Source organism: Oncorhynchus kisutch, linkage group LG11 (assembly GCF_002021735.2).
Source record: "Oncorhynchus kisutch isolate 150728-3 linkage group LG11, Okis_V2, whole genome shotgun sequence".
NCBI lineage: Eukaryota > Metazoa > Chordata > Actinopteri > Salmoniformes > Salmonidae > Oncorhynchus > Oncorhynchus kisutch.
The window spans coordinates 72,495,527-72,520,155 of record NC_034184.2 but is presented as its reverse complement, the minus strand read 5'-3'; the positions used below and the strand labels follow the sequence as shown (position 1 = coordinate 72,520,155).

Below are 24,629 nucleotides of genomic sequence, written 5' to 3'. Positions count from 1 at the left end.
TCCCTGTCTCTGCTGAAGAAAAGCAGGCCCAAACCATGATGCTGCCACCACCATGTTTGACAGTGGGGATGGTATGTTCAGGGTGATGAGCTGTGTTGCTTTTACGCCAAACATAACGTTTTGCATTGTTGCCAAAAAGTTCAATTTTGGTTTCATCTGACCAGAGCACCTTCTTCCACATGTTTGGTGTGTCTCCCAGGTGGCTTGTGGCAAACTTTAAATGACACTTTTTATGGATATCTTTAAGAAATGGCTTTCTTCTTGCCACTCTTCCATAAAGGCCAGATTTGTGCAATATACGACTGATTGTTGTCCTATGGACAGAGTCTCCCACCTCAGCTGTAGATCTCTGCAGTTCATCCAGAGTGATCATGGGCCTGGGGCTGCATCTCTGATCAGTCTTCTCCTTGTATGAGCTGAAAGTTTAGAGGGACGGCCAGGTCTTGGTAGATTTGCAGTGGTCTGATACTCCTTCCATTTCAATATTATCGCTTGCACAGTGCTCCTTGGGATGTTTAAAGCTTGGGAAATCTTTTTGTATCCAAATCCGGCTTTAAACTTCTTCACAACAGTATCTCGGACCTGCCTGGTGTGTTCCTTGTTCTTCATGATGCTCTCTGCACTTTTAACGGACCTCTGAGACTATCACAGTGCAGGTGCATTTATACGGAGACTTGATTACACACAGGTGGATTGTATTCATCATCATTAGTCATTTAGGTCAACATTGGATCATTCAGAGATCCTCACTGAACTTCTGGAGAGAGTTTGCTGCACTGAAAGTAAAGGGGCTGAATAATTTTGCACGCCCAATCTTTCAGTTTTTGATTTGTTAAAAAAGTTTGAAATATCCAATAAATGTCGTTCCACTTCATGATTGTGTCCCACTTGTTGTTGATTCTTCGCAAAAAAATACAGTTTTATACCTTTATGTTTGAAGCTTGAAATGTGGCAAAAGGTCGCAAAGTTCAAGGGGGCCGAATACTTTCGCAAGGCACTGTATATATCAACGAATTGATAGGGCACTAGAGCAGTCTGCAGCACCCGGCCTCACCCTCCTAGAATCTGAATACAAATATCTACTGTTTGCTCATGACCTGGTGCTTCTGTCCACCAACCAAGGAGGGCCTACAGCAGCACCTAGATCTTCTGCACAGATTCTTTCTGCCAGAACTGGGGCCTGATGTTCCAAAAAAGGTCCAGTCGCGAAGACCACAAATACAAATTCCACTTAGACACCGTTGCCCTAGAGCAAACAAAAAAATATATACATACCTCAGCGCCACTGGTAACTTCCACAAAGCTGTGAACGAGCTGAGAGACAAGGCAAGAAGGGCCTTCTATGCCATCAAAATTCAACATAAGAAATGGGATCTGGCTAAAAATACTTGAATCAGTTACAGAACCCATTGCCCTTTATGGTTGTGAGGTCTGGGGTCCGCTCACCAACCAAGAATTCACAAAATGGGCCAAATACCAAATTGAGACTCTTCATGCAGAATTCTGCCAAATTATCTTCAGTGTACAACGTAAAACACCAAATAATGCATGCAGAGCAGAAGTAGGCCAATACCCACTAATTATCAAAATCCAGAAAAAAGCGGTTACATTCTACAACCACCTAAAAGGAAGCAATTCCCAAACCTTCCATAACAAACAAAGCCATCAACTACAGAGAGATGAACATGGAGAACAGTCCCCTAAGCAAGCTGGTCCTGGGGCTCTTTTCACAAACTCAAACAGACCCCACAGAGCCCCAGGACAGTAACACAATTAGACCCAACCAAATCACGAGGAAACAAAAAATATATTTACTGGACACATTTGGCCCTAAACAGAGAGTACACAGTGGCAGAATACCTGACCACTGTGACTGACCCAAACTTAAGGAAAGCCTTAACTACAGACTCAGTGAGCATAACCTTGCTATTGAGAAAGGCAGCCGTAGGCAGACCTGGCTCTCAAGAGAAGACAGGCTATGTGCACACTGCCCACAAAATGAGGTGGAAACAGAGCTGCACTTCCTAATCTGCCAAATGTATGACAATATTAGAGACACATATTTCCCTCAGATTACACAGATCCACAAAGAATTTGAAAACAAACCCAATTTTGATAAACTTCCATATCTACTGGATTAAATACCACAGTGTGCCATCACAGCAGCAAGATTTGTGACCTGCTGCCACAAGAAAAGGGCAACTATTGAAGAACAAACACCATTGTAAATACAACCCATATTTATTTATTTTCACTGGTATACTTTCACTATTTGCACATTGTTACAACACGTAATGACATTTGAAATGTCTTCATTATTTTGGAACTTCTGTGAGTGTAATGTTTATGGTATAAAAAAAAGTGAAATAAACAATAAATGAATCTACTTCAAAAAAAGTAAAAAAAGCCCTTGAATTGAGAGGGAGGGAGGGAGGGACGGATCAATAGGGAGAGCGAGAGAGAGGGAGGGAGGACGAAACCAAGATGGAGAGCGAGAGTCCAACTCCGAAACAACATGGGGAAAACATCAGTCGTTAGAGAAGGAGTGAACAGAGATAAAAAATATATATATAAAAAAATATGTGCTATATAACATTGATCTATGACCAAGGCAGTTTGAAAAACAGCATAGTTTTATTTGTGTGCATGTGAGTGTGTGTGTGTGTGTGTGTGTGTGTGTGTATGTTTGTGTGCGGAAGTTAAACACAATTTAAAACCCACAATGTGGTTTTACACAGATTAGCATTTTAACAGTATATTGTGGCATGGACGCAATATTAAGGCAACCCACCCAGACCATTCTTGAAAACACACAGCTTCACCTGGTAGACAATATTTAAACAGTATGGTGTGGTAGCGAACGTAGCTCAGTTGAACAGAAATGAAAAGTCGTGTAGCCTGCTCTTCTATGACCTGCGCCAGCCTCTGTGCGCAGAGAGGGACACAAGGGTTGCAGTGTAATGTTCTGCTTCAGCGAGCCAACACCATTTTCCAAGATGAGGTCGATAAGGCGAGTGAGGAAATAGAAAGGAAATAAGACCACAGGGAAGGAGGGGAAGACTTGTTCCCCTCAACAGCTTTCAACAGGTCACAGGAGGAGAGGGATCCAACTTTGTGCAGCATAGGCTGAATTTCAAGTATGCATCGGTGCAGGGACCAATCTACAGAAGATGGATGTCATTTCATAACTGCAGTTACACACACCATCAATGTTTGACAGTGAAAACTGTGGCGTATATGGAACCTACAGTATCTTTGAGAAGAAACTGAGAGTAGTGATTTTTAAGGTTATAGGTAATAGTCTTATTACAAAATAAGATGGTCTGACCCAAAAGTCAACACTTAGCTCCAGGGACATTCTCATTTGTCCTGCTGCATTTTGAAAGCTATCCTAAATGCCCAAACACTGAAATAATTAAAATCTCACTAATATTTCTAAAAGCCTTCAATGGAACAAATTAAGGGAAGGGGAGAAGACTAATCGGATATTTTGGTGTGTAATTGAGAGTTGTCTCGACTAGACACAGAGGGAGAGGAAAGTGCCTGAGTTTTGGAATTAAAAGGTTTGGGAGGTGGCGAGAGATGGTTTTGAACTGTAAACAAGAATAAGCAAGTAGATATCATTGCCACTGTTTACAATAACATTCATATCAAAAGTGTTATTACGATGAATGGAAAGACTATTTCTGATACCCATAAGCCTCTCTAGCCAGTAGATCTCCCATATAATACAACACAGCAAGACATTGATTTTAAACAAATTAGCTTTGAGAGAGACTGAGTGAGAAGGGAAAGTTCAGCTGACCAATAGGAAATATCAAAGTCTTCATCAAAAGGCAGCCCAAAAAACATTTTCTTAAAATGAATTCTGAAGGGGAAGCTTGAGAGAAGCTTGAGCCAGCTGTATGGGCCCAATTAAAGCTTAAAATCAGCTTCTGCAGGTGGTTCTGACAAGCTGATTCTGTCTCTTAGAAACAACAAAAGGTGCACGGCTCTTTTAGTTGAGCGCTGGTGTGTCTGTGTGTTGTAGGTGTAATGGAGGATGGAAGGGGCGTTATGCACAAATTCCTTGCCAAATCAATGACAGATGAATACGAACCCCAAAGCTTCCCTACCAAGAGAATGAGAACCCTCTCCTTACTCCTACCCAACCTCTGACTGGACTCTATGATACTGTACATCAAGTCTGCTTCTATTTTGATAATAGAAACGAACAACAGAGACCCTCGGGAAATCTCTGATCATGGAGAGGTTGCTAAAAGCATCTTAACACAACAGATGATGCAGTACCTGCTAAGATGAGTCAACCCAAAAAGCAAAGTTTGAAATAGAGGGCGTCGGACACAGGAAAGAGATTGGACTTTGTTGACTGTTGGTATTGTCTGAGAGCTCACTAAAATAAAAATAACAATGCATAAATGATGATGAGGTGGTCCTGTATAAATCTTTGGTTGGGAAATAATGGAAGTGCTTTTAAAGCAGCACCATATGAGAACCTATAGCGTTTCACGGTTGAAAAATATATACTGTAGCTTTATAAGAGGAAACAAACTGGAGCAAATGTTCCGTTGTTCTGTTCAGTCGTCTCCTGTGAGAGAATTCTGCCCTCTATAGTTAATTTTGTGCAATGCTGAAATAAATGCATTGAATATAAAGGCAGGTATTCCTTCCGAAGTACTTTCTCAGCCAATTGATCATCCATAATACAGTATCCATCTCATTTCTCCGTTTCAACATGATGCATGCTTTTGTTGTCTAGTGGCTCTGGTTAAGAGTGTATACTCTGCTCAATAACAAATATTTTCTCTTGGGGTTGTCTGTGGCATTTCTTATTGGACAAGTACAGATAGTCCCTCCCTGTTTCAACTAGATCCAATTGTTGATCTGGCCTGCCTGCCTCCCACAGTGTACTGACATCATGTTGCTCTGGCCTGCCTGCCTCCCACAGTGTACTGACATCATGTTGATCTGGCCGGCCTGCCTCCTAACACCCACAGTGTACTGACATCATGTTGATCTGGCCTGCCTGCCTCCCACAGTGTACTGATATCATGTTAATCAAATCAAATCAAATTTATTTATATAGCCCTTCGTACATCAGCTGATATCTCAAAGTGCTGTACAGAAACCCAGCCTAAAACCCCAAACAGCAAGCAATGCAGGTGTAGAAGCATGTAATCTGGCCTTCCTGCCTCCCTCCCTCACACAGTGTACTGACATGTTGATCTGGCCTGCCTGCCTCCCTCCCACAGTGTACTGACATCATGTTGATCTGGCCTGCCTGCCTCCCACAGTGTACCTCCCACAGTGTACTGACATCATGTTGATCTGGCCTGCCTGCCTCCCTCCCACAGTGTACTGATATCATGATGATCTGGCCTGCCTGCCTCCCTCCCACAGTGTACTGATATCATGTTGATCTGGCCTGCCTGCCTCCCTCCCACAGTGTACTGACATCATGTTGATCTGGCCTGCCTGCCTCCCTCCCACAGTGTACTGACATGTTGATCTGGCCTGCCTGCCTCCCTCCCACAGTGTACTGATATCATGATGATCTGGCCTGCCTGCCTCCCACAGTGTACTGACATCATGTTGATCTGGCCTGCCTGCCTCCTGCCTCCCACAGTGTACTGACATCATGAGTGATGGCTAAGGCCGAGGGCTGGATTACCATCTGGACTTGGGTCTGCTCCATCCTCTCCCCCCAGGGAGAGTCTGTTCTGTGTCCTGCCCCTGACCCACCCCTCTGATCCTACTGCAAGATTAAACTAACCCCAGGGAAAGGAGTTTGCTCTCTGTGTCCTGCCCCTGACCCACCCCACCCCTCTGATCCTACTGCAAGACAAAACTAACCCCAGGGAAAGGAGTTTGCTCTCTGTGTCTTGCCCCTGACCCACCCCACCCCTGCCGGATGGCACTGATAAGGCTGGCTGCTTCATGCTCACCCTTGAGCCTCTCAAATCTCTGGTTCTCTCCCTCTCTCCTGCTCTCTTTTTTGTGTCTGCCTCTTCCCTTATATTAATCTGTGTAAATATCTTACATTTGCGATGACATTATTGACTCTGTATATCATTCAGTCATTCTTTCTTTCTCTAGATGGAGTCTTTACTCTGTGTACTGTATCTCACCATCTATCTCTCTTTCTCCATTAGACTCTTCACAAACACACCATCTCAGTATGCCTCCTTCTGGGCCATTCAGTCATGTCTGTCTGGTCTGTCATCCCCAACAACTGCATTAAGGAACAAATATCTGTGTTGCAGTTCTCCGACTTGCGCCTTAGAAATGTGGTTCTCTCTGGGACAGGAGCAGGACAGCTTCTAGTGGTGCCATGGCTGCATTGCAGCTAAGTTCTCTATATCGCATTCACTGTGCCACATACTGAGAGCAGAGCACTGAATTGGCTACCCACTGGGATAAATGAGCAGTTGTACTATCAGCAGACTAGTACAGTTTTAATGAATAGCTTAAAATATGTTTTATTGTCACATACACCAGATAGGTGCAGTGGAATGTTTAAAGGGTCAGCCATAGTAGTACAATGCCCCTGGAGCAAATTAGGGTAAAGTGCCTTGCTCTAGGGCTGTGGAATATGGCCAAAATATCATATCACAATATTTTTCACATTTTTGTTGGTATTTTATGTTTTTTAATAATACAAGTTCTAAATTTGCTTTGTGAGTAGGTCATGGCATTTCAATTCTCCATTCTGATTGTTTTATACTGTTCAATCCAACTTAAAATTGTAGTAAGATTAAGATTAAATCTCTGAATTTCCTGCACTTATCACTCCCACACTGTGCCACACAGGGCTGCATGATATCTAGGCCTAGTTCACTCTAGAACCGCCATAGGCCAACGGCCACTGACGTTTGATTTTGGAAATTAAAAAAATCTGCCCCCCAAAAAAGCTATGTCCTGCTCCTTACCTGACTTTTCCTAAATGTTTGTATTTTACACTGCTCATTTGTTAGCATTTTGACATCACAATCAGAAACGTATTTAGAGACGTTTTACCTGTTTCTTTCACACCTATTCCTAACTTAACCTGCCAAGACAATGTGCTGTAGGAGGTTGGCACCCAGCCAGGTGCTAATGCATCTCTCTCTCTTCACTGAATGACAAATGGATAAATGGGCAATAATTGTGCACCTTACTTCACAAATTTAATTTAAATTAGGCCTAACTGAATGATAAGGAGGATGAAGAGGTTGATTTAATTTAGAAAGACAATAGTGTAATTAATGATGAGTTTGTGTTATGCCTATTTATCAGAGGCAAATCATTTGACCATGCGCCTTGGGGGTTGACAACCTTCTCTTTTACATTGTATTTTGTAAAAAGAAGATCAATCAATCAATCAATCATTTGTATTTATAAAGCCCTTTTTTACATCAGCAGATGTCACAAAGTGCTATACAGAAACCCAGCCTAAGACCCCAAACAGCAAGCAATGCAGAATAGAATGGGACTGTTTTATTTACTTCTCTATTACCAATCAAATGTATTGTAAGGGAAACGAAAACATACTACGTGTTGCAATAAACCTTTAGAATAATGCAAAACATATCCTTGACTCTATCCAGCAAAGCAACTGCCTGCCCACCAAATGAATGACAAATGGATGGATACTTGTGCAAGCTACTTCACAATCAAATTTAAATTAGGCCTAACTGAATGATGAGGGTGAAGAGGTTGATTTAATTTAGAATAACAATAGTGTAATGATGAGTTTCTGTTATGCCTATTGATCAGCGTTGGCGCTCATGTTAATCATTTGACCGCACACCTCGCGGGTTGATACCGTTCTCTTTTATGTTTTACTTTGTAAAAATAACCTTTACAGAACTATTTTATTTACTGTAACTCAATTTATTACTAATCAAACGTATTGTAAGGGAAACGAAAACATGCTGTGTGTTGAATAATGCAAAACATATCCTTGACTCTATCCAACTTGATGAGCGGGAAACAAACAATGCCAGACAGCCTGCACAACTGGCCCATCAAAACTACACGTAAACTAGGGCTGGGCGATATGACGATATATATTGTGTGACGATAGACGTTTTTCTATTGTTTCATATTACGATCTATCGTTTATTTCGTTGTGACGCAAATCACACTCTTTATGGCGATATTTTTTGTCAATTGGACAACGCTTTGCGTTCATGGAAGGAAATTTGCAACACAAAAAAACATGGAGGAGAGTGAACGTGAGAGTGAACGTGACACAAGAGCACGGAGACACGGAGCTCATACCTAAAAGAGGGGCTACTTCGGTCACATGGGAATGAAAAGCCTGACATAGGACCAGAAAACTGTCCTCTGCTAAATATGCCGCAGACCGGTCCCGAAAACAGGCTCAAACACCACTAACCTCTTTAACCACCTACGCAAGAATCATGTGAAACAGTACGGAGAGAGTCTACGGATGAGACCCAAAAAAGCACAGTCGACTGCTCAAAACAAACCTCCGACTTAGACGTTGCAAGGCTTTTACCAGAAGTACAACATTATTATTTTATTTTTTTCACCTCGATTTAACCAAGTAGGCTAGTTGAGAACAAGTTCTCATTTACAACTGCAACCTGGCCAAGATAAAGCAAAGCAGTGCGACAAAAACAACAACACAGAGTGACACATGGGATAAAAAATACATACAGTCAATAACACAATAGAAAAATATATATACAGTGTGTGCAAATGTAGTAAGATTAGGGACGCCATAGTAAATAGGCCATAGTGGGGAAATAATTACAATTTAGCATTAACATTGGAGTGATAGATGTGCAGATGATGATGTGCAAGTAGAGATACTGGGGTGCAAAAGAGCAAAAATAAATAACAATATGAGGATGAGGTAGTTGGGTGGGCTATTTACAGATGGGCTGTGTACAGGTGCAGTGATCGGTAAGATGCTCTAACAGTTGATGCTTAAAGTTAGTGAGGGAGATATGTCTCCAGCATCAGTGATTTTTGCAATTTGTTCCAGTCATTGGCAGCAGAGAACTGGAACGAAAGGCGGCAAAATAGGAGTTGGCTTTGGGGGTGACCAGTGAAATATACCTGCTGGAGCGCGTGCTACCGGTGGGTGCTGCTATGGTGACCAGTGAGCTGAGATAAGGAGGGGCAAAGACTTAATATGAAGCGAGGGCCAGCCAACGAGAGCATTCAGGTCGCAGCGTTCGGTAGTATATGGGGCTTTGGTGACAAAACGGATGGCACTGTGATAGACTACATCCAATTTGCTGAGTAGAGTACTGGACGCTATTTTGTAAATGACATCGCCGAAATTGAGGATCGGTAGGATAGTCAGTTTTACAAGGGTATGTTTAGCAGCATGAGTGAAGGAGGCTTTGTTGCGAAATAGGAAGCCGATTCTAGATTTAATTTTGGATTGGACATACTTAATGTGAGCCTGGAAGGAGAGTTTACAATCTAACCAGACACCTAGGTATTTGTCGTTGTCCACATATTCTAAGTCAGAACCGTCCAGAGTAGTGATGCTACTCTGGGTAAGATGCTGCTGGCGGTGCAGAGCTGTTGGCCGGGGTAGGTGTAGAAAGCATGGCCAGACGAAGAAAAATGCTTATTGAAATTCTCAATTAACGTGGATTAGGCAAAGATGGAAGGAGATAACAGCTGCCGTTACAACTTACATCTGCCAAGACATGGATGCAATTTACACATTCGAGAAACGGGGGTTTCGTGAGTTGGTGCTAACACTCGACCCAAGGTACCAAATGCAAATTGATGTGACACGTATTAATGCCAAAATAACATGCAAAACAGGCAAGCCCCCCAAAATATAAATGTATATATAAATATGTAAACTCAGCAAAAAAAAGAAACGTCCTCACACTGTCAACTGCGATTATTTTCAGCAAACTTAACATGTGTACATATTTGTATTAACATAAGAGTCTACAACTGAGACATGAACTGAACAAGTTCCACAAATGTGACAAATGTGTCTGGTCCAGCGACGGTGGGTGTGTGTCCATAGGTGACATTATTGCCGGTGATACAACAGGCCTTACAACAGGCCCTCAGTCCAGCCTCTCTCAGGCTATTGCGGACAGTCTGAGCACTGATGGAAGGATTGTGCGTTCCTGGTGTAACTCGGGCTGTTGTTGTTGCCATCCTGTACCTGTCCCGCAGGTGTGATGTTCGGATGTACCGATCCTGTGCAGGTGTTGTTACACATGGTCTGCCACTGTGAGGACGATCAGCTGTCCTTCCTGTCTCCCTGTAGTTCCGTCTTAGGAGTCTCTATATCATGTAGTAACCCAATTTTTTTTTATATGTTATATTTGAGATTCTTCAAAGTAGCCACCCTTTGCCTTGATGACAACACTTTTTTGGTTACACATACTACATATGTGTTATTTCATAGTTTTGATGTATTCTACAATGATATTATTCTACAATGTAGAAAATAGTCAAAATGAAGAAAAATCCTGAGTAGGTGTGTCCAAACTTTTGACTGGTACTGTAACTCGCAAAGCAACTGCCCTCTATCCCTCTCGATCATGCATTCTTCTGTCTCTTCTCTCCCACTCCATGTCTGCCCCACACAGACCGGACAAGTAGGCACGCAATGGATTATGATCATTGTACTTAATTACCACATTTTCTGCACTAATGTAACATAGACGCTGGGAGTTGAGAAGCAGGGGGTAAGTTTAATATAACAAGAAACATGGACCGATACAATGCAGGAGTAGCGTCTAGACATGAACAACAGAAAACAATACTGCCTGGGGAATGAACCTCAGGGAGTGCCAGATAAAGGGGAGTAACGGAGTCCAAGTGTGCCTAATGATGAAGAGCAGGTGCGCGCAATGATGAATGCCAGGTGCACGTAATGACGCAAACTACAACTCCCTACTACATCGCACAGTTCAGGCCTGATCCAATTTATCTCTAGAGAAACTGCGCATTGAGCTCAGCGAAAGAAAAATAACTAAATGGAATTCAAATAATTGAACCGACGTAGGGCAAGTTGTTTAAAAAGTAACAAATAATCGACATTTCGGTTAATCGCTCCGCACTACTAGCGATTAGCATTAGTGGCTAACACGATTTATTTTAGGCACAACTTGCTATGAAAATATAAACTACCAGACAGTAGATACACAAACTAGTAGTTTAATTACAGAACACTTGTGAAAAGCAGTATGTCACCAATATGTTGTTGCATCTATCTGACCATGCAAACTGCTGAGTGAACCGCAAGAAAGTTCTCGTGACTCCATGTTGGAGAAACTGCTCCCTCCTTGAGTGACAGGGAGCAGGGCTTGATGTGCGAAGGAGCATGCAGCAGGAGAAGAGGGAAAAAGATGACTCAAGTAGCAAACCGAATAAACAAAAAAAACGGACATTACACATGCTGGAGTTGCATATCATATTTAACAAACCGAACATTGAAGTACTGTTAAAGTAAAAACACAAACCAGTATGTGCGTAAATACCGGTTTATAGTAAAAGCGCTCAGGCTAGGCTACCTGTCACCCTTGTTCTATGCGGTAAAGTTTGACTCTTCTCGCTCGCTTTTTCTTCCCCAATCTCAGGAAGTACGAATTAGTTTTACGTAGAGATTAAGATATTAGGGCCTCCCGAGAGACGCAGTGGTCTAAGGCACTGCTTCGCAGTGCTAGCTGTGCCACTAGAAATCCTGGTTGGAGTCCAGGCTCTGTCGCAGCCGGCCGCGACCAAGACACCTATGGGATGGCGCACAATTGGCCCAGTGTCGTCCGGGTTAGGGGAGGGTTTGGCCGGCAGGGATGTTCTTGTCCCAGAAGCGCACTAGCGACTCCTGTGGCGGGCCGGGAGCAATGCTCTGTGACACAGTCGCCAGGTGTACGGTGTTTTCTCTGACACATTGGTGCGGCTGGCTTTGTGTCAAGAAGCAATGTGTCTTGGCTGGGTTGTGTTTCGGAGGACACACGGCTCTCGACCTTTGCCTCTCCCGAGTCCGTACGGGAGTTGCAGCGATGGAACAGGACTTTAACTACCAATTGGATACCATGAAATTGGGGATATTATTTTTATTTTTTTTAAAGACAAGGTTATTAATGGCTTTGGATTTGTTATCTTCAGCCAGAGGAAGGACAACAAGACATTTTGCAACACAAAACTGGAGAACTTCAGACATCAATACAGAAATGCATGACGGCATCTCTACATTGACAGCGGACCTTTGATTTCTGTGTATATAGGCTATTGCCTGTTAAATGACTGAACACTTGTGGATATGGGAAATGTAGATATCGGAATGTTCAACAAAGAAAGTCAATAGACGGATAATTTCATAAGCTTTAGGCCAGGCATACGTATGACATGTTGGCTGCTACAGTTAACGTAAAACGTTTAATCCTTTCTCCAGTTAGGATAAGGCTTTTCCTTCATGTCTGTCTTGAAACCTACTGCAACCAATCAATCAAGCACAGGGACAGTTTCATGCCAAGGATGCCTATAGCCCCACAGCCAATCTGTGTCCTTGGCTCAAGCCAGATGCTCGGGAAAAGGCAGAGCTAACAGACATGTCCTCTCCGCCTCTGAAACCATGGCAACCAAGAGACAGGTCCATGGTGACCCGATGGCAGTGGAGAGAGCAGCGGCCTATTGGGAACCGAACACATAGAAGTAGAGTTACCAGTTAGCTCTCTAGCTGGTATGGATCTACATTCTAGAATTCTATTTCTGTGTCTGACCACACTGCTGTTCAGTACAGAACCAGTCCTCCTCTAATGGTCTTCTATCTTACATTGGATTTGCAATCATTGCTATGGATTATATACCGAGCTCTTATTGTTTTGTCTTCATTAGAAAAAGCTGCATGAATGTATGAAAAAATATCCAGCTGGGTGAACGTTGCATGAGCGTTGGATGAATGACACACTTTTTTTTACCCACACTGAGCGCATAAACAACAAATGAGCCCAAACTATGCATTGTCAATACATTAAGAACATTAACATGAACTCCCCTCCATGTTTTTGTTGGTCATGTGATCCCCTTCTGCCGCCTTGATTGGTCCGAAACATTGCTAAGTGAGAAGTGTCCTGTTATGGAGCTTTAACCTGATTTGGTTAATGGAATGTGTGCTTGTGATAAATAAAGCATAGGTCTGCTTCACACCTCGGTCACCGCGTGCTTGTGATAAATAAAGCATAGGTCTGCTTCACACCTCGGTCACTGCATGCATAATCCATTATAGGGGAGATTGGTGTGCACTTGCATGTCATATGGAATCAACAAGAAAGGGGTCTACTGATGTATAACATTATAAACTGGGTGGTTTGAGCCCTGAACGCTGATTGGCTGACAACTGTGGTATATCAGACCGTATACCATTGGTATGACAAAACATTTATTTTTACTGCTCAAATTATGAAGGTAACCCGTTTATAACAGCAATAAGGCACCTCTGGGGTTTGTGGTATATGGCCAATACACCACGGCTAAGGCCTGTATCCAGGCACTCCGCGCTGTGTCGCTATGCCCTTAGCCGTGGTATATTGGCCATATACTACAAACCCCAGAGGTAGGTTGTTTTGGATCTGCTAATAGATGTGTACTGTGCATTTGAACTTCTGGGACTATCCCATTGGTTCTATTGTGCAGTGCTTCATTTGTAAATTGAGAGGTTCCCAAAACAAAAAGTGAGCTGAGAGGGGGTGAGCTGGGGGGGCTCTGAGGTACTGGAACGCATTTTGCGTGCTGTCATAGAGCAGTAGAGTCGTTTTTTTAAGTCTAGTGTCCGGGAATAATTTCCCTTTTATAAATGCATTTCATGCAATTCTACATCATTTTAGAAGACTGGAGACTTTAGCTAAATATTTTTTAACACCTCACAAATGATCGAAACGACAGGCTACTTTGACACTGACAAACTGAGAATCTGAGATAAATAATAACGACCTTGTCTTGAATCCATCGATAGCCTAGGCCTAGGTGTGTGGAGACGCATATTGTACAATATGAGGAGCAAATTACAGTCCTGAAAAAGCTTTCCTATTTCACTGACTCACCCAATGATGTGCCAAAAGCCTCTCTCTCTCTTGTTTTACTTTGTAAAACAATGCTGCTCGCTAAATAGGTATATTTGGAAGTTTATAACATACTGTATTTGGTAGCCTACAGACAGATTAGTATTCCCTTTTCAGCAGAATCCATTTGCTTTCCAACAGGTGTTTTCCCACGATTGTATTTGAAATATTGCAAAAGGCCAGTTTTGGCAGCATGCTGTTCATTGACAGATTTGTCACACGTTCCCGATTGTAGGCATGCCTTGTTATTGGGATACACACAATCCACAGCTAGGCTATTTATTTGAAATAAGCGATTGATCCTCTGTGGTTAAAATACAGGCCTCCTCCTGGTGTAGTATTCTGAATTATTTCATTTCTTCTGAACAGACAGCAGTAATTTTATAAATTAGGCAAATGTATTTCAATTTATCAGGGGTGCTACGGCACTTCCAGCATGCTTCCCGCGGCTATGATTCTATAAGGAAATACATGATGAAGTGCAACACTGGACAGATGAGAGTTGCAGGCTCGTGTCTAGCAGAGAAGGAGAGAGATCATGGAAAGTGAGTCTCATTCTAGTTCTGAGAGAGATTCAGGCGCGCTTCTCTCTCACCAGAGAAATTGTCACGCGTTGGTCTACAATGTTGACCAAACCATTAACCCGGGCCGGCCCAACACTAATCAATTCTTTGAATATCAGGCACATTTTCACATTACAGAGGAGGCAACTTGAATTAACTCAATTTTATTTTACATTGCAAACACTGAAAATAATTGTTCATGCCACGAGAGGTACCAGATACTGGCAAATTGGTTAAGGAACGAAAGCCAAGTCAAGTTGAGCGAATTGCATTTGACAGAAAACAAAGCATGTTGCCTGCTCATCATACTATGACTGGATATCTACATTGCTGCAGTGCTCTGCATTAGGTCCAATTATAAAAGGGTGTAAAGGACTCAAATGTCCATATTTCTGGTTGAATGCGCCCAATGCCCACCATTCCCTAGTGCAACACAATGGCAGACCGACAACAGTGTGCCAGTGCCAGCTGTGATGCACATAATTTCCTCCATCTTGCATCTTGTGTAGCAGGAGAGCCTGGAGCCCCCCCACCCACACACACACCCAGCCCCAAAGCCCATGATGATGTGTCAGATGCTGCAACTGTCCTGGCTGCCTGGCGCAAGCTCAACTTTTTGCCTACAGCCGAAAGTGAAGTCATCAGTCTAATTTCGAAGAGACATCACTGCAGCTATCCAACACTAGCTCTCCATAGGAGTAGATGGACAATAAAGAATTCAAGTCTTCAAGCTTAAGTCATCATTTGGACATGGGATCAATTCCATTCGAACTCAGTCAAGTCGAGAGTTGAAGTGGAATTGATTGAGGGCACTCATTCACACTCTGACCACTGAGATCATAGATGGAGAATGGGAAAGGGAAATGGGTTCTATTTTACTGTGTTGTGATTTTGCATAATGCTTTTCCACCTGAGTAAGGCACATGTCAACTCTGAGCATTACAGAGAGGAATAAGCTCTAAATCTGCTGCCACAGTAACAATATAATAGAAAAAACAGATCAGAATATACATTTACTGCTTACCATTTTATTGACATTTTGCATATTCATTTATGTTTTCATAAAACCCTAAAATAATTTAATTTTCTCTTGGTTGATGTTTTAAGAGGGCATGCAAAGGGCTAGAGCCTTGATATTCTAAAACATTTGTGTGTGTGTGTGTGTGTGTGTGTGTGTGTGTGTGTGTGTGTGTGTGTGTGTGTGTGTGTGTGTGTGTGTGTGTGTGTGTGTGTGTGTGTGTGCACGCGTGCTATTTTTCCTCATCTTTCTCTCTCCCAGGGAATTGTGAGAAAAGACTAGCACGTACAGTGAGGGAAAAAAGTATTTGATCCCCTGTTGATTTTGTACATTTGCTCACTGACAAAGAAATGATCAGTCTATAATTTTAAATAGTAGGTTTATTTGAACAGTGAGAGACAGATTAACAACAAAATAAATCCAGAAAAACACGTCAAAAATGTTTTAATTTGAATGAGGGAAATAAGTATTTGACCCCTATGCAAAACATGACTTGTTGGCAATCACAGAGGTTGAATGCGTTATATACCCTTTGTTGGTAATGACAGAGGTCAAACGTTTTCTGTAAGTCTTCACAAGGTTTTCACACACTGTTGCTGGTATTTTGGCCCATTCCTCCATGCAGATCTCCTCAAGAGCAGTGATGTTTTGGGGCTGTTGCTGGGCAACACGGACTTTCAATTCCCTCCAAAGATTTTCTATGGGGTTGAGATCTGGAGTCTGGCTAGGCCACTCCAGTATTCTTTGTCCTCCAAACACGACTATTTTGGTTTCATCTGACCATATGACATTCTCCCAATCTTCTTCTGGATCATCCAAATGCTCTCTAGGAAACTTCAGACGGGCCTGGACATGTACTGGCTTAAGCAGGGGGACACGTCTGGCACTGCAGTATTTGAGTCCCTGGCGGCGTAGTGTGTTACTGCTGTTAGGCTTTGTTACTTTGGTCCCAGCTCTCTGCAGGTCATTCACTAGGTCCCCCCGTGTGTGGTTCTGGGATTTTTGCTCACCGTTCTTGTGATCATTTTGACCCCACGGGGTGAGATCTTGCGTGGAGCCCCAGATCGAGGGAGATTATCAGTGGTCTTGTATGTCTTCCATTTCCTAATAATTGCTCCCACAGTTGGTCTTGGCCATAGTGGAGTTTGGAGTGTGACTGTTTGAGGTTGTGGACAGGTGTCTTTTATACTGATAACAAGTTCAAACAGGTGCCATTAATACAGGTAACGAGTGGAGGACAGAGGAGCCTCTTAAAGAAGAAGTTACAGGTCTGTGAGAGCCAGAAATCTTGCTTGTTTGTAGGTGACCAAATACTTATTTTCCACCATAATTTGCAAATGAATTCATTAAAAATCCGACAATGTGATTTTCTGGATTTTTTTCTCATTTTGTCTGTCATAGTTCACGTGTACCTATGATGAAAATGACAGGCCTCTCTCATCTTTTCAAGTGGGAGAACTTGCACAATTGGTGGCTGACTAAATACTTTTTTGCCCCACTGTATATGTGCTTTCTTGAGCAGGGGGAACTAGCGGGCGCTGCAGGATTTCAGTCCTTCACGGCGTAGTGTGTTACCAATTGTTTTCTTGGTGACTATGGTCCCAGCTGCCTTGAGATCATTGACAAGATCCTACCGTGTAGTTCTGGGCTGATTCCTCACCGTTCTCATGATCATTGCAACTCCACAAGATGAGATCTTGCATGGAGCCCCAGGCCGAGGGAGATTGACAGTTATCTTGTGTTTCTTCCATTTGCGAATAATCGCACCAACTGTTGTCACCTTCTCACCAAGCTGCTTGGCGATGGTCTTTTAGCCCATTCCAGGCTTGTGTAGGTCTACAATCTTGTCCCTGACATCCTTTCTCTTTGGTCTTAGGTGTCATGACGTTGGCTTGACGTTGACAGTCATAAATACCTCTTTCCCCCTTTTTCCTCTCTCTACCCTACTGATGTTACATTTGCAAAACTCTTGGTTAACATAGAGATTCTGGGAACATCAGAAGGTGGGGGAAAATGAACTATATTCTGGTAATCCGACCAATGGAACATATGCGGTGGTACCTAATGAATATGATGTCAGTTCGGTTGTCATCTGAGACATTCTCATCAATGATAAGATGACATAAACTCTACAGTGGAAAGTCTACACATCAGAGTTATCGGATTCACATGAAATTGTTGTTCAATTTAAATGTTTGAATATTAAATTATTCGTGATGGGATGAAATGTGATTTTAGCTTCTAAAATGAAAGATTTGGGTTTTCATAAGGTAGGGCTCTGCTCAATCAGTCTCCCGCCCCTGTGAAGGGACATGGGCTATAAAACTTTTCAAACAAGCCCTCCTCTCCCTTCCTATATAAGCCCTTGATGACAATGTAACCTCCTGTCATATCTGTTCCACCCGCTAGGGACGTTTTTCTTTATGACATAATTTGTAATCAAGTTTTGATTTAATTATGTGTATGTGTAATTCTGTGTGATTAGTTAGGTATTTAGTAAATAAATAATTAAACCCAATTTTGTATTGCTGATTCAACTTGTTAGCCAGGGTTCGTGCAGATAACTAACAATTTTAAACTTTCAGATGAGACTGAATTAAGATGACGATTAATATTGACTGCTATTGACGTAAAATATTACTAGGTCTTTAAGAGTTTATTCGGAAGATAAATATTATTTTGTGGTGCCCGACTCTCTAGTTAATTACATTTACATGATTAGCTCTATCAGGTAATATTAATTACGGATAAATTATTTTATAGAAAAGCATGTCATATTACTTAATCCGGCATAGCCAAAGACACGACATAGGCATGGTGGAGAACTTGGAATCTGATTGATTGATTGCTTCTATGGATAGGTGTCTTTTATACAGGTAACAAACTGAGATTAGGAGCACTCCCTTTAAGAGTGTGCTCCTAATCTCAGCTCGTTACCTGTATAAAAGACACCTGGGAGCCAGAAATCTTTTTGATTGAGAGGGGGTCAAATACTTATTTCCCTCATTAAAATGCAAATCAATTTATAACATTTTTGACATGCGTTTTTCTGAATTTTTTTGTTGTTATTCTGTCTCTCACTGTTCAAATAAACCTACCATTAAAATTATAGACTGATCATTTCTTTTTCAGTGGGCAAACGTACAAAATCAGCAGGGGGTCAAATACGTTTTTCCCTCTCACTGTATGTAGACTTTCAGATACAATTTTTTCAAGGACCTCATCTGATAAGTAGAGCCATTTCCCTTGACCAGTTGATGCCCATACTAAAGAAAGCACACACAGTAGGAAAACTCCCAGGGACTCTAAAGGATGAGGCCAGAATTAGGGAGAGACATTTGATTTGATTCCAATGAGCCTTTTCACCACGCAGAGAATTAGCAGCATCAGAGAGGATTATAGTGTGAAAGCAGCACTATGTATCGACAAAATAGGATTTTCTCACCAGAGGATAGACTGGAGCCCAATGACGACATAATTCAATGTTTTAAAGGGATGAGGGGACACACAAAAAGTATGAGAAGACAGAGTAGGATGAGATACAGTTGCAAAACTTCTTGCTGCGGTGTGCCCTACTGAACAGGACCCAAGAAAAGATTGAAAAGTGTCAGGGCAAAGGCAGGGCAATGCCTCAATCTCCCTCAACGGTGGAGGTTCCATAGGAGGGTCAGTCGGTATGGTTCTCATCACACATGGATTTGTCCTTTTCACTTGGACAGCTTGATCTGAATGGCACTGCAGCCATCGTTTCATTACAGTCACATGACTGGACTGACTCCTGTCAGGGCAGATGCCTTTAAACTAAAGGTCATACACAAGCACAGATCTAGGATCAGCTTTCCTGCCTACACCATTAGAAGGTAAAAGTGCAAATCTGACCATAGATCAGATCCTGAAAATTTCACTTTCAGAGATCTCAATTTTCAACCTGCCCTTTCAGAAAACAATTTCAAAACGGTTCTGCTGTGGCCATCTTGATCTAGTGATGTCATCTTCTTAAAGTGAAATCCATAGAATCTAGGGCTGGGAATTGCCAGGGACCTCACGATACGATGTATCACAATACTTAGGTGCAGTTATGATATGTATTGCAATTCTCATGATTCTATTTGTATTGCAATTAGATACTGTGATTTTATTGCTCACCATATATCTGCTGCAGAGACAAGAGAGAGCCATGAAAAGCAACTTTGGGTCCTGTATTACTATTGTAATTATTAGAACAAGTTTTGATCAGTCATGGAAATAAAAGTGCTGAAAACCAATTGGCTCAGTATTTAAAAAATAAGCTGGAGAACAAGCTATACAGGAAAAAATACATGTTTTGGTGAAGGTGCTGCCAACCAGAGCACAAATAATATTGCGATACTGTCAAAAATAATACTGTGATATATCTTCTAAAATAATATCCCAAAATGTAACTATCGATTTTTCCACCCTTCACTTTCTATTAGTGCATTATTGGAGGGAGAGGCTTGAACCAACATCAACAACAACCCACACACACACACACACACACACACACACACACACACACACACACACACACACACACACACACACACACACACACACACACATTTACAGTCTTACCACTTCTATTCAATGCCTATCATTCATCAATGTGTGTACTGAATTCTAATCACACTAGAACTACCTGAGTCAACAAACAAAGAAACCACCATTGGCCAATGAGTCAATCTCATGAAATATTGTATGCATGCAAACCTCAACCCGTGTTTTACACAGCACACCACTCATTAGTACAATCAACTTGAATGGCCAGACACTCACAAACCTGACAGGGGAATGTTTAACGACTAGCTGTAAAAAGTGGTCATCTCAATAAAACGACAAGCCATAGTGGTTCACAGTTTTGTCAAGGTAAACCGATGGTGTAAATAAATCATTTAGCAAAACACACTTCCACTGAAAACATGAGATATGGTTGGAGGACATGTTGTGAAAAAGTACTCACAGATGCACAACAGCATGATTCAAGTTAGCGTGATAAAACTAGAACTTTTGGAACAACAGAGTCAAAAACAACGGCAAGAAACATCACAAATAGCAACAGCAAAATGTTGACATATTTTGTTGGGATTGCAGTTTGGTAAATAAAGAAGTAAATAAATAAATAAAGCAGTGCAGTGTTCATCTTATCAACCTGATAGGATAGACCATAGCTAACGTGGCTGTTTAGAGGTTGAGATACATAGGGCTATAATTCATCTACACATATATATATAAAATATATACATATTATACACACAAAACTATGTGGACACCTCTTCAAATGAGTGGATTTGGCTATTTCAGCCACAGCCGTTACTGACAGGTGTATAAAAGCGAACACATGGCCATGCAATCTCCATAGACAAACATTGACAGTAGAATGGCCTTACTGAAGAGCTCAGTGACATTCAACGTGGCACCGTCATTGGATGCCACCTTTCCAACAAGTCAGTTCGTCAAATGTCTGCCCTGCTAGAGCTGCCCCGGTCAGCTGTATGTGCTGTTATTGTGAAGTGGAAATGTCTAGGCGCAACAACGGCTCAGCCGCGAAGTGGTAGGCCACACAAGCTCACAGAACGGGACTGCCGAGTGCTGAAGCCCATAGTACTGTCCTCGGTTGCAACACTCACTACCGAGTTCCAAACTGCCTCTGGAAGCAACGTCAGCACAATAATTGTTTGTCGGGAGCTTCATTAAATGGATTTCCATGGCCGAGAATCCGCACACAAGCCTAAGATCACCATACACAATGCCAAGCGTCGGCTGGAGTGGTGTAAAGCTTGTCGCCATTGGACTCTGGAGCAATGGAAATGTTCTCTGGTGTGATGGATCACGCTTCACCATCTGGTAGTCCGACAGACAAATCTGGTTTGGCGCATGCCAGGAAAACGCTACCTGCCCGAGTGCCAACTGTAAAGTTTGGTGGAGGAGGAATAATGGTCTGAGGCTGTTTTTTCATGGTTCGGGCTAGGCCCTTTGGTTCCAATGATGGGATATCTTAACGCTACAGCATACAATTACATTCTAGACGATTCTGTGCTTCCAACTTTGTGGCAACAGTTTGGGGAAGGCCCTTTCCTGTTTCAGCATGACAATGCTCCTGTGCACAAAGCGAGGTTTATACTGAAAAGGTTTGTCGAGATCGGTGTGGAAGAACTTGACTAACCTGCACAGAGCCCTGACCTCCACCACATTGAACACCTTTGGGATGAATTGGAACTCGCCGACTACGAGCCAGGCCTAATCGCCCAACATCAGCACCCGACCAACATGACCAACATTTCCGCACCCTGGGTAGTGGATGAGAGTAGAGCGAATAACGTTTTCAGCACCTTGGACAGCGAAATCAACACTGAACTGGCGCACAATGTGGAGCCAGATTGGGTTATTGAGCACCACGGGCAGTGAAACGGAGCGGGTCTTGGCGATAAGATGCTTTATAGGCCTTACTTAACTTTTTTTCACAAACTTTGAAAAGTTCATCAATTGTGGAAATGTAAAACAATTTTAACGAGCTAAAGCGACCCGATGACAGACTTCGAATGGTTGTCATTGATATCACAAAGCCTGGTGGTTTACATCAATAAGACTGAAATTGAATAAGCATAGCACAGGCCTACTACTCATTTATCTAGGTATATCATGCAGTAGTTAAAACATGACTGCTCCTGTGTATTTCCATCACATCTCAACATCACATTATTTTCAAGAGAAAAAAACAGACAGGACGCTGCGCAAAACTTCACGCGGTAAAATGCTGAAACTGTGCCGCCATGTTCGCAAATAAAACCCCCCTGTCTGAATCTAATTACACCAGCCCCGATATAATTTTGTGCGCGCCATCTGTCAGCTAAATAACCTAGGCAATTTTGGAACGAGATACTCGCCCACAAACAGCTGAAGAATGTTCCTTAGCGGCAGTTCAATAATGAACAGACAGTAATATTCAACTCGGACAGTAACTACCGTCTGACCACATTACATGACAGTAACGGAGAAACTGCACGGAAACGCTCTCATCCAATAACTTTACACAATTACGCAGAGCCTGTTTCATACTGACACGTTTCCTTTGACGAGATATATCGTCGGTCATTTGATGAACTGAATATATAGCCTATGTATACAAGACATATAATAAAGTAATGTAAAACCACTCTTCTCTTCTGAATAAAAATGCCATGATGACAGTGAGTTGTGCACGCGGGGATAATCATTTAATATCTGCTGTATGCATAACCCTCTGCCGTCATGACATTTTGATTGGATGCGCACAAGGGAGCCTGGCTAAAGAAGGAGGGATGCAGAGGGGCAAAATGTGTTTCTTACATCCTCTTCTTCGTCCCCACATGCGCTCCTCTGTTGTTGGCATTGGAAACGGGGCCGTACGTCTTGAAAGGGGCGCGGGATCTTCACGGTATTCTCGTCTTCAACTGTTTGCCCGCCGAGTAGGTGGCTAGCTTCAGGTGGGTTGGGGAAAGATCTATTGGTGTTGATCTTGCCCGTGAACCTTTGATACATCGAAGCCATGATTCCATGTGGGGGAAAAGACCCTACAGCATGCCAATAGGGAAACTGTGAAGGGATGTCGTCTAATTGACGCGGTGTTAGTTTAACACTTATATATAGGCACGGGTATCCTTTTTAGGCTCGGAATCAGTGCCCCGAACAAGCAGACAAAATTATTGTCAAATTATATATTCGATTATATATTGTCCCATTTCAGGTTTGTAGGATAGTCAATCATACAGATAGGTCCAAAAATAACGAGCCAAAATTAGTTGAGGTCTTACTCTGAATTCACAGCACGTAGTTTCATCCTTCAAACCGTTTGGGGAATAGGGATCCTTTCGATTGCAATCGATGCATCCGCAATGTGGTTTCTGCACCCTCCAAACTTGGACCGAAATAGATGATCGGTTGCGAAAAAAATATATGAATCATTTACAGCATACAAAGCGATGGTTATCCGAAGCTGAAAGAGAGAGTAGCTTCAATGCTTCCCTTTCTCTCTTTCGCTCTGCTGCATAATAAGTGACCGCAGATAGCAAACTGTTCAAAGACTTCTCAATACCACATCACTCATTAGGCTACCTCTTAAATGAACGATGCCCTCGTGTTCTGTCCCACTTATCCAAGCGACAACATCTGAAAAAACAAACACCAGAGCTATTTCAGCCCAAAACGAATTATCACCACTTTGCAGGTTGCGTGGGTACAAGGAATCTGTTTTCCGAGTTTATTATGTTTTCCTCACGGTCTCCACCGGTGCTGAGGGTGCTATAGTACAAGAGTGCCCCCCTGTGGCGAAACGTTATGAAAGTCGGAAAAATGTCTAAAACGGCTATATTGTCACTCGATTCGGTTAATAAAGTTATATTACTGGGTAAACTTAGTATTCTAAAACGATAGAAAATCAGTTATAGGGACAGTAAAAATACACACAACTTCGGGCATGCACAATTGATAGCCATGTGCCACAAAGGCATTTACACCACATCATATCAAAGAAATCAAAGAAATCTTTGGTGGCTGAGTTACAACAACTTCACTTGGATATTAATAGTCAGCATGTATTGCCTACAGTATTAGGACCGGGGTACTATTTAGATGCCATTCTAAGAAATACACACAGCAAGCAGCTGCAACAGAGCATGGAACATAATTCTATAGCCTAAGTGCCATGAAGCTTAAACTGCTATTCTGCCTAATGCTGCGACTGCAAAAGCTATTTCCTGAGCAGAGTTTTTAAGCTGATTTAGACTTGTACTGCCTCAAAGAGTAATTGGATACACAGAACATATCTCTCTCGCCCATCAGCACCGTACAAGGATATTATTTTTCCCGCGGGAACCTGGGAGAGACCAGAATAATCTTAAACTCATCCTGGCTGTCTCTATGGCATACGGAACACTTCAGGCAGGAGTTCATAGAATAAGGGTATCTGCTCTGTGCTGGGGGTTTTGCATACGCAAA

General features: G+C 42.3%; 1 protein-coding gene across 4 annotated transcripts in view; it reads right to left on the bottom strand.

Annotated features, from left to right (window-relative positions):
- LOC109899295 (dipeptidyl aminopeptidase-like protein 6) overlaps positions 1-24,629 on the bottom strand; it is a 351,844-nt gene that overhangs the window by 187,362 nt on the left and 139,853 nt on the right. The window contains exon 1 of one of the 4 annotated variants that reach the window (XM_020494388.2): positions 22,983-23,851. The exons of the other annotated variants lie outside the window; for them this stretch is intronic. Coding sequence (XP_020349977.2) covers positions 22,983-23,183 — 201 coding nt within the window. The 5' untranslated portion in view covers positions 23,184-23,851. Of the gene's footprint in view, positions 1-22,982; positions 23,852-24,629 lie in introns of those variants that run through there. 4 annotated transcript variants of the gene reach the window in all.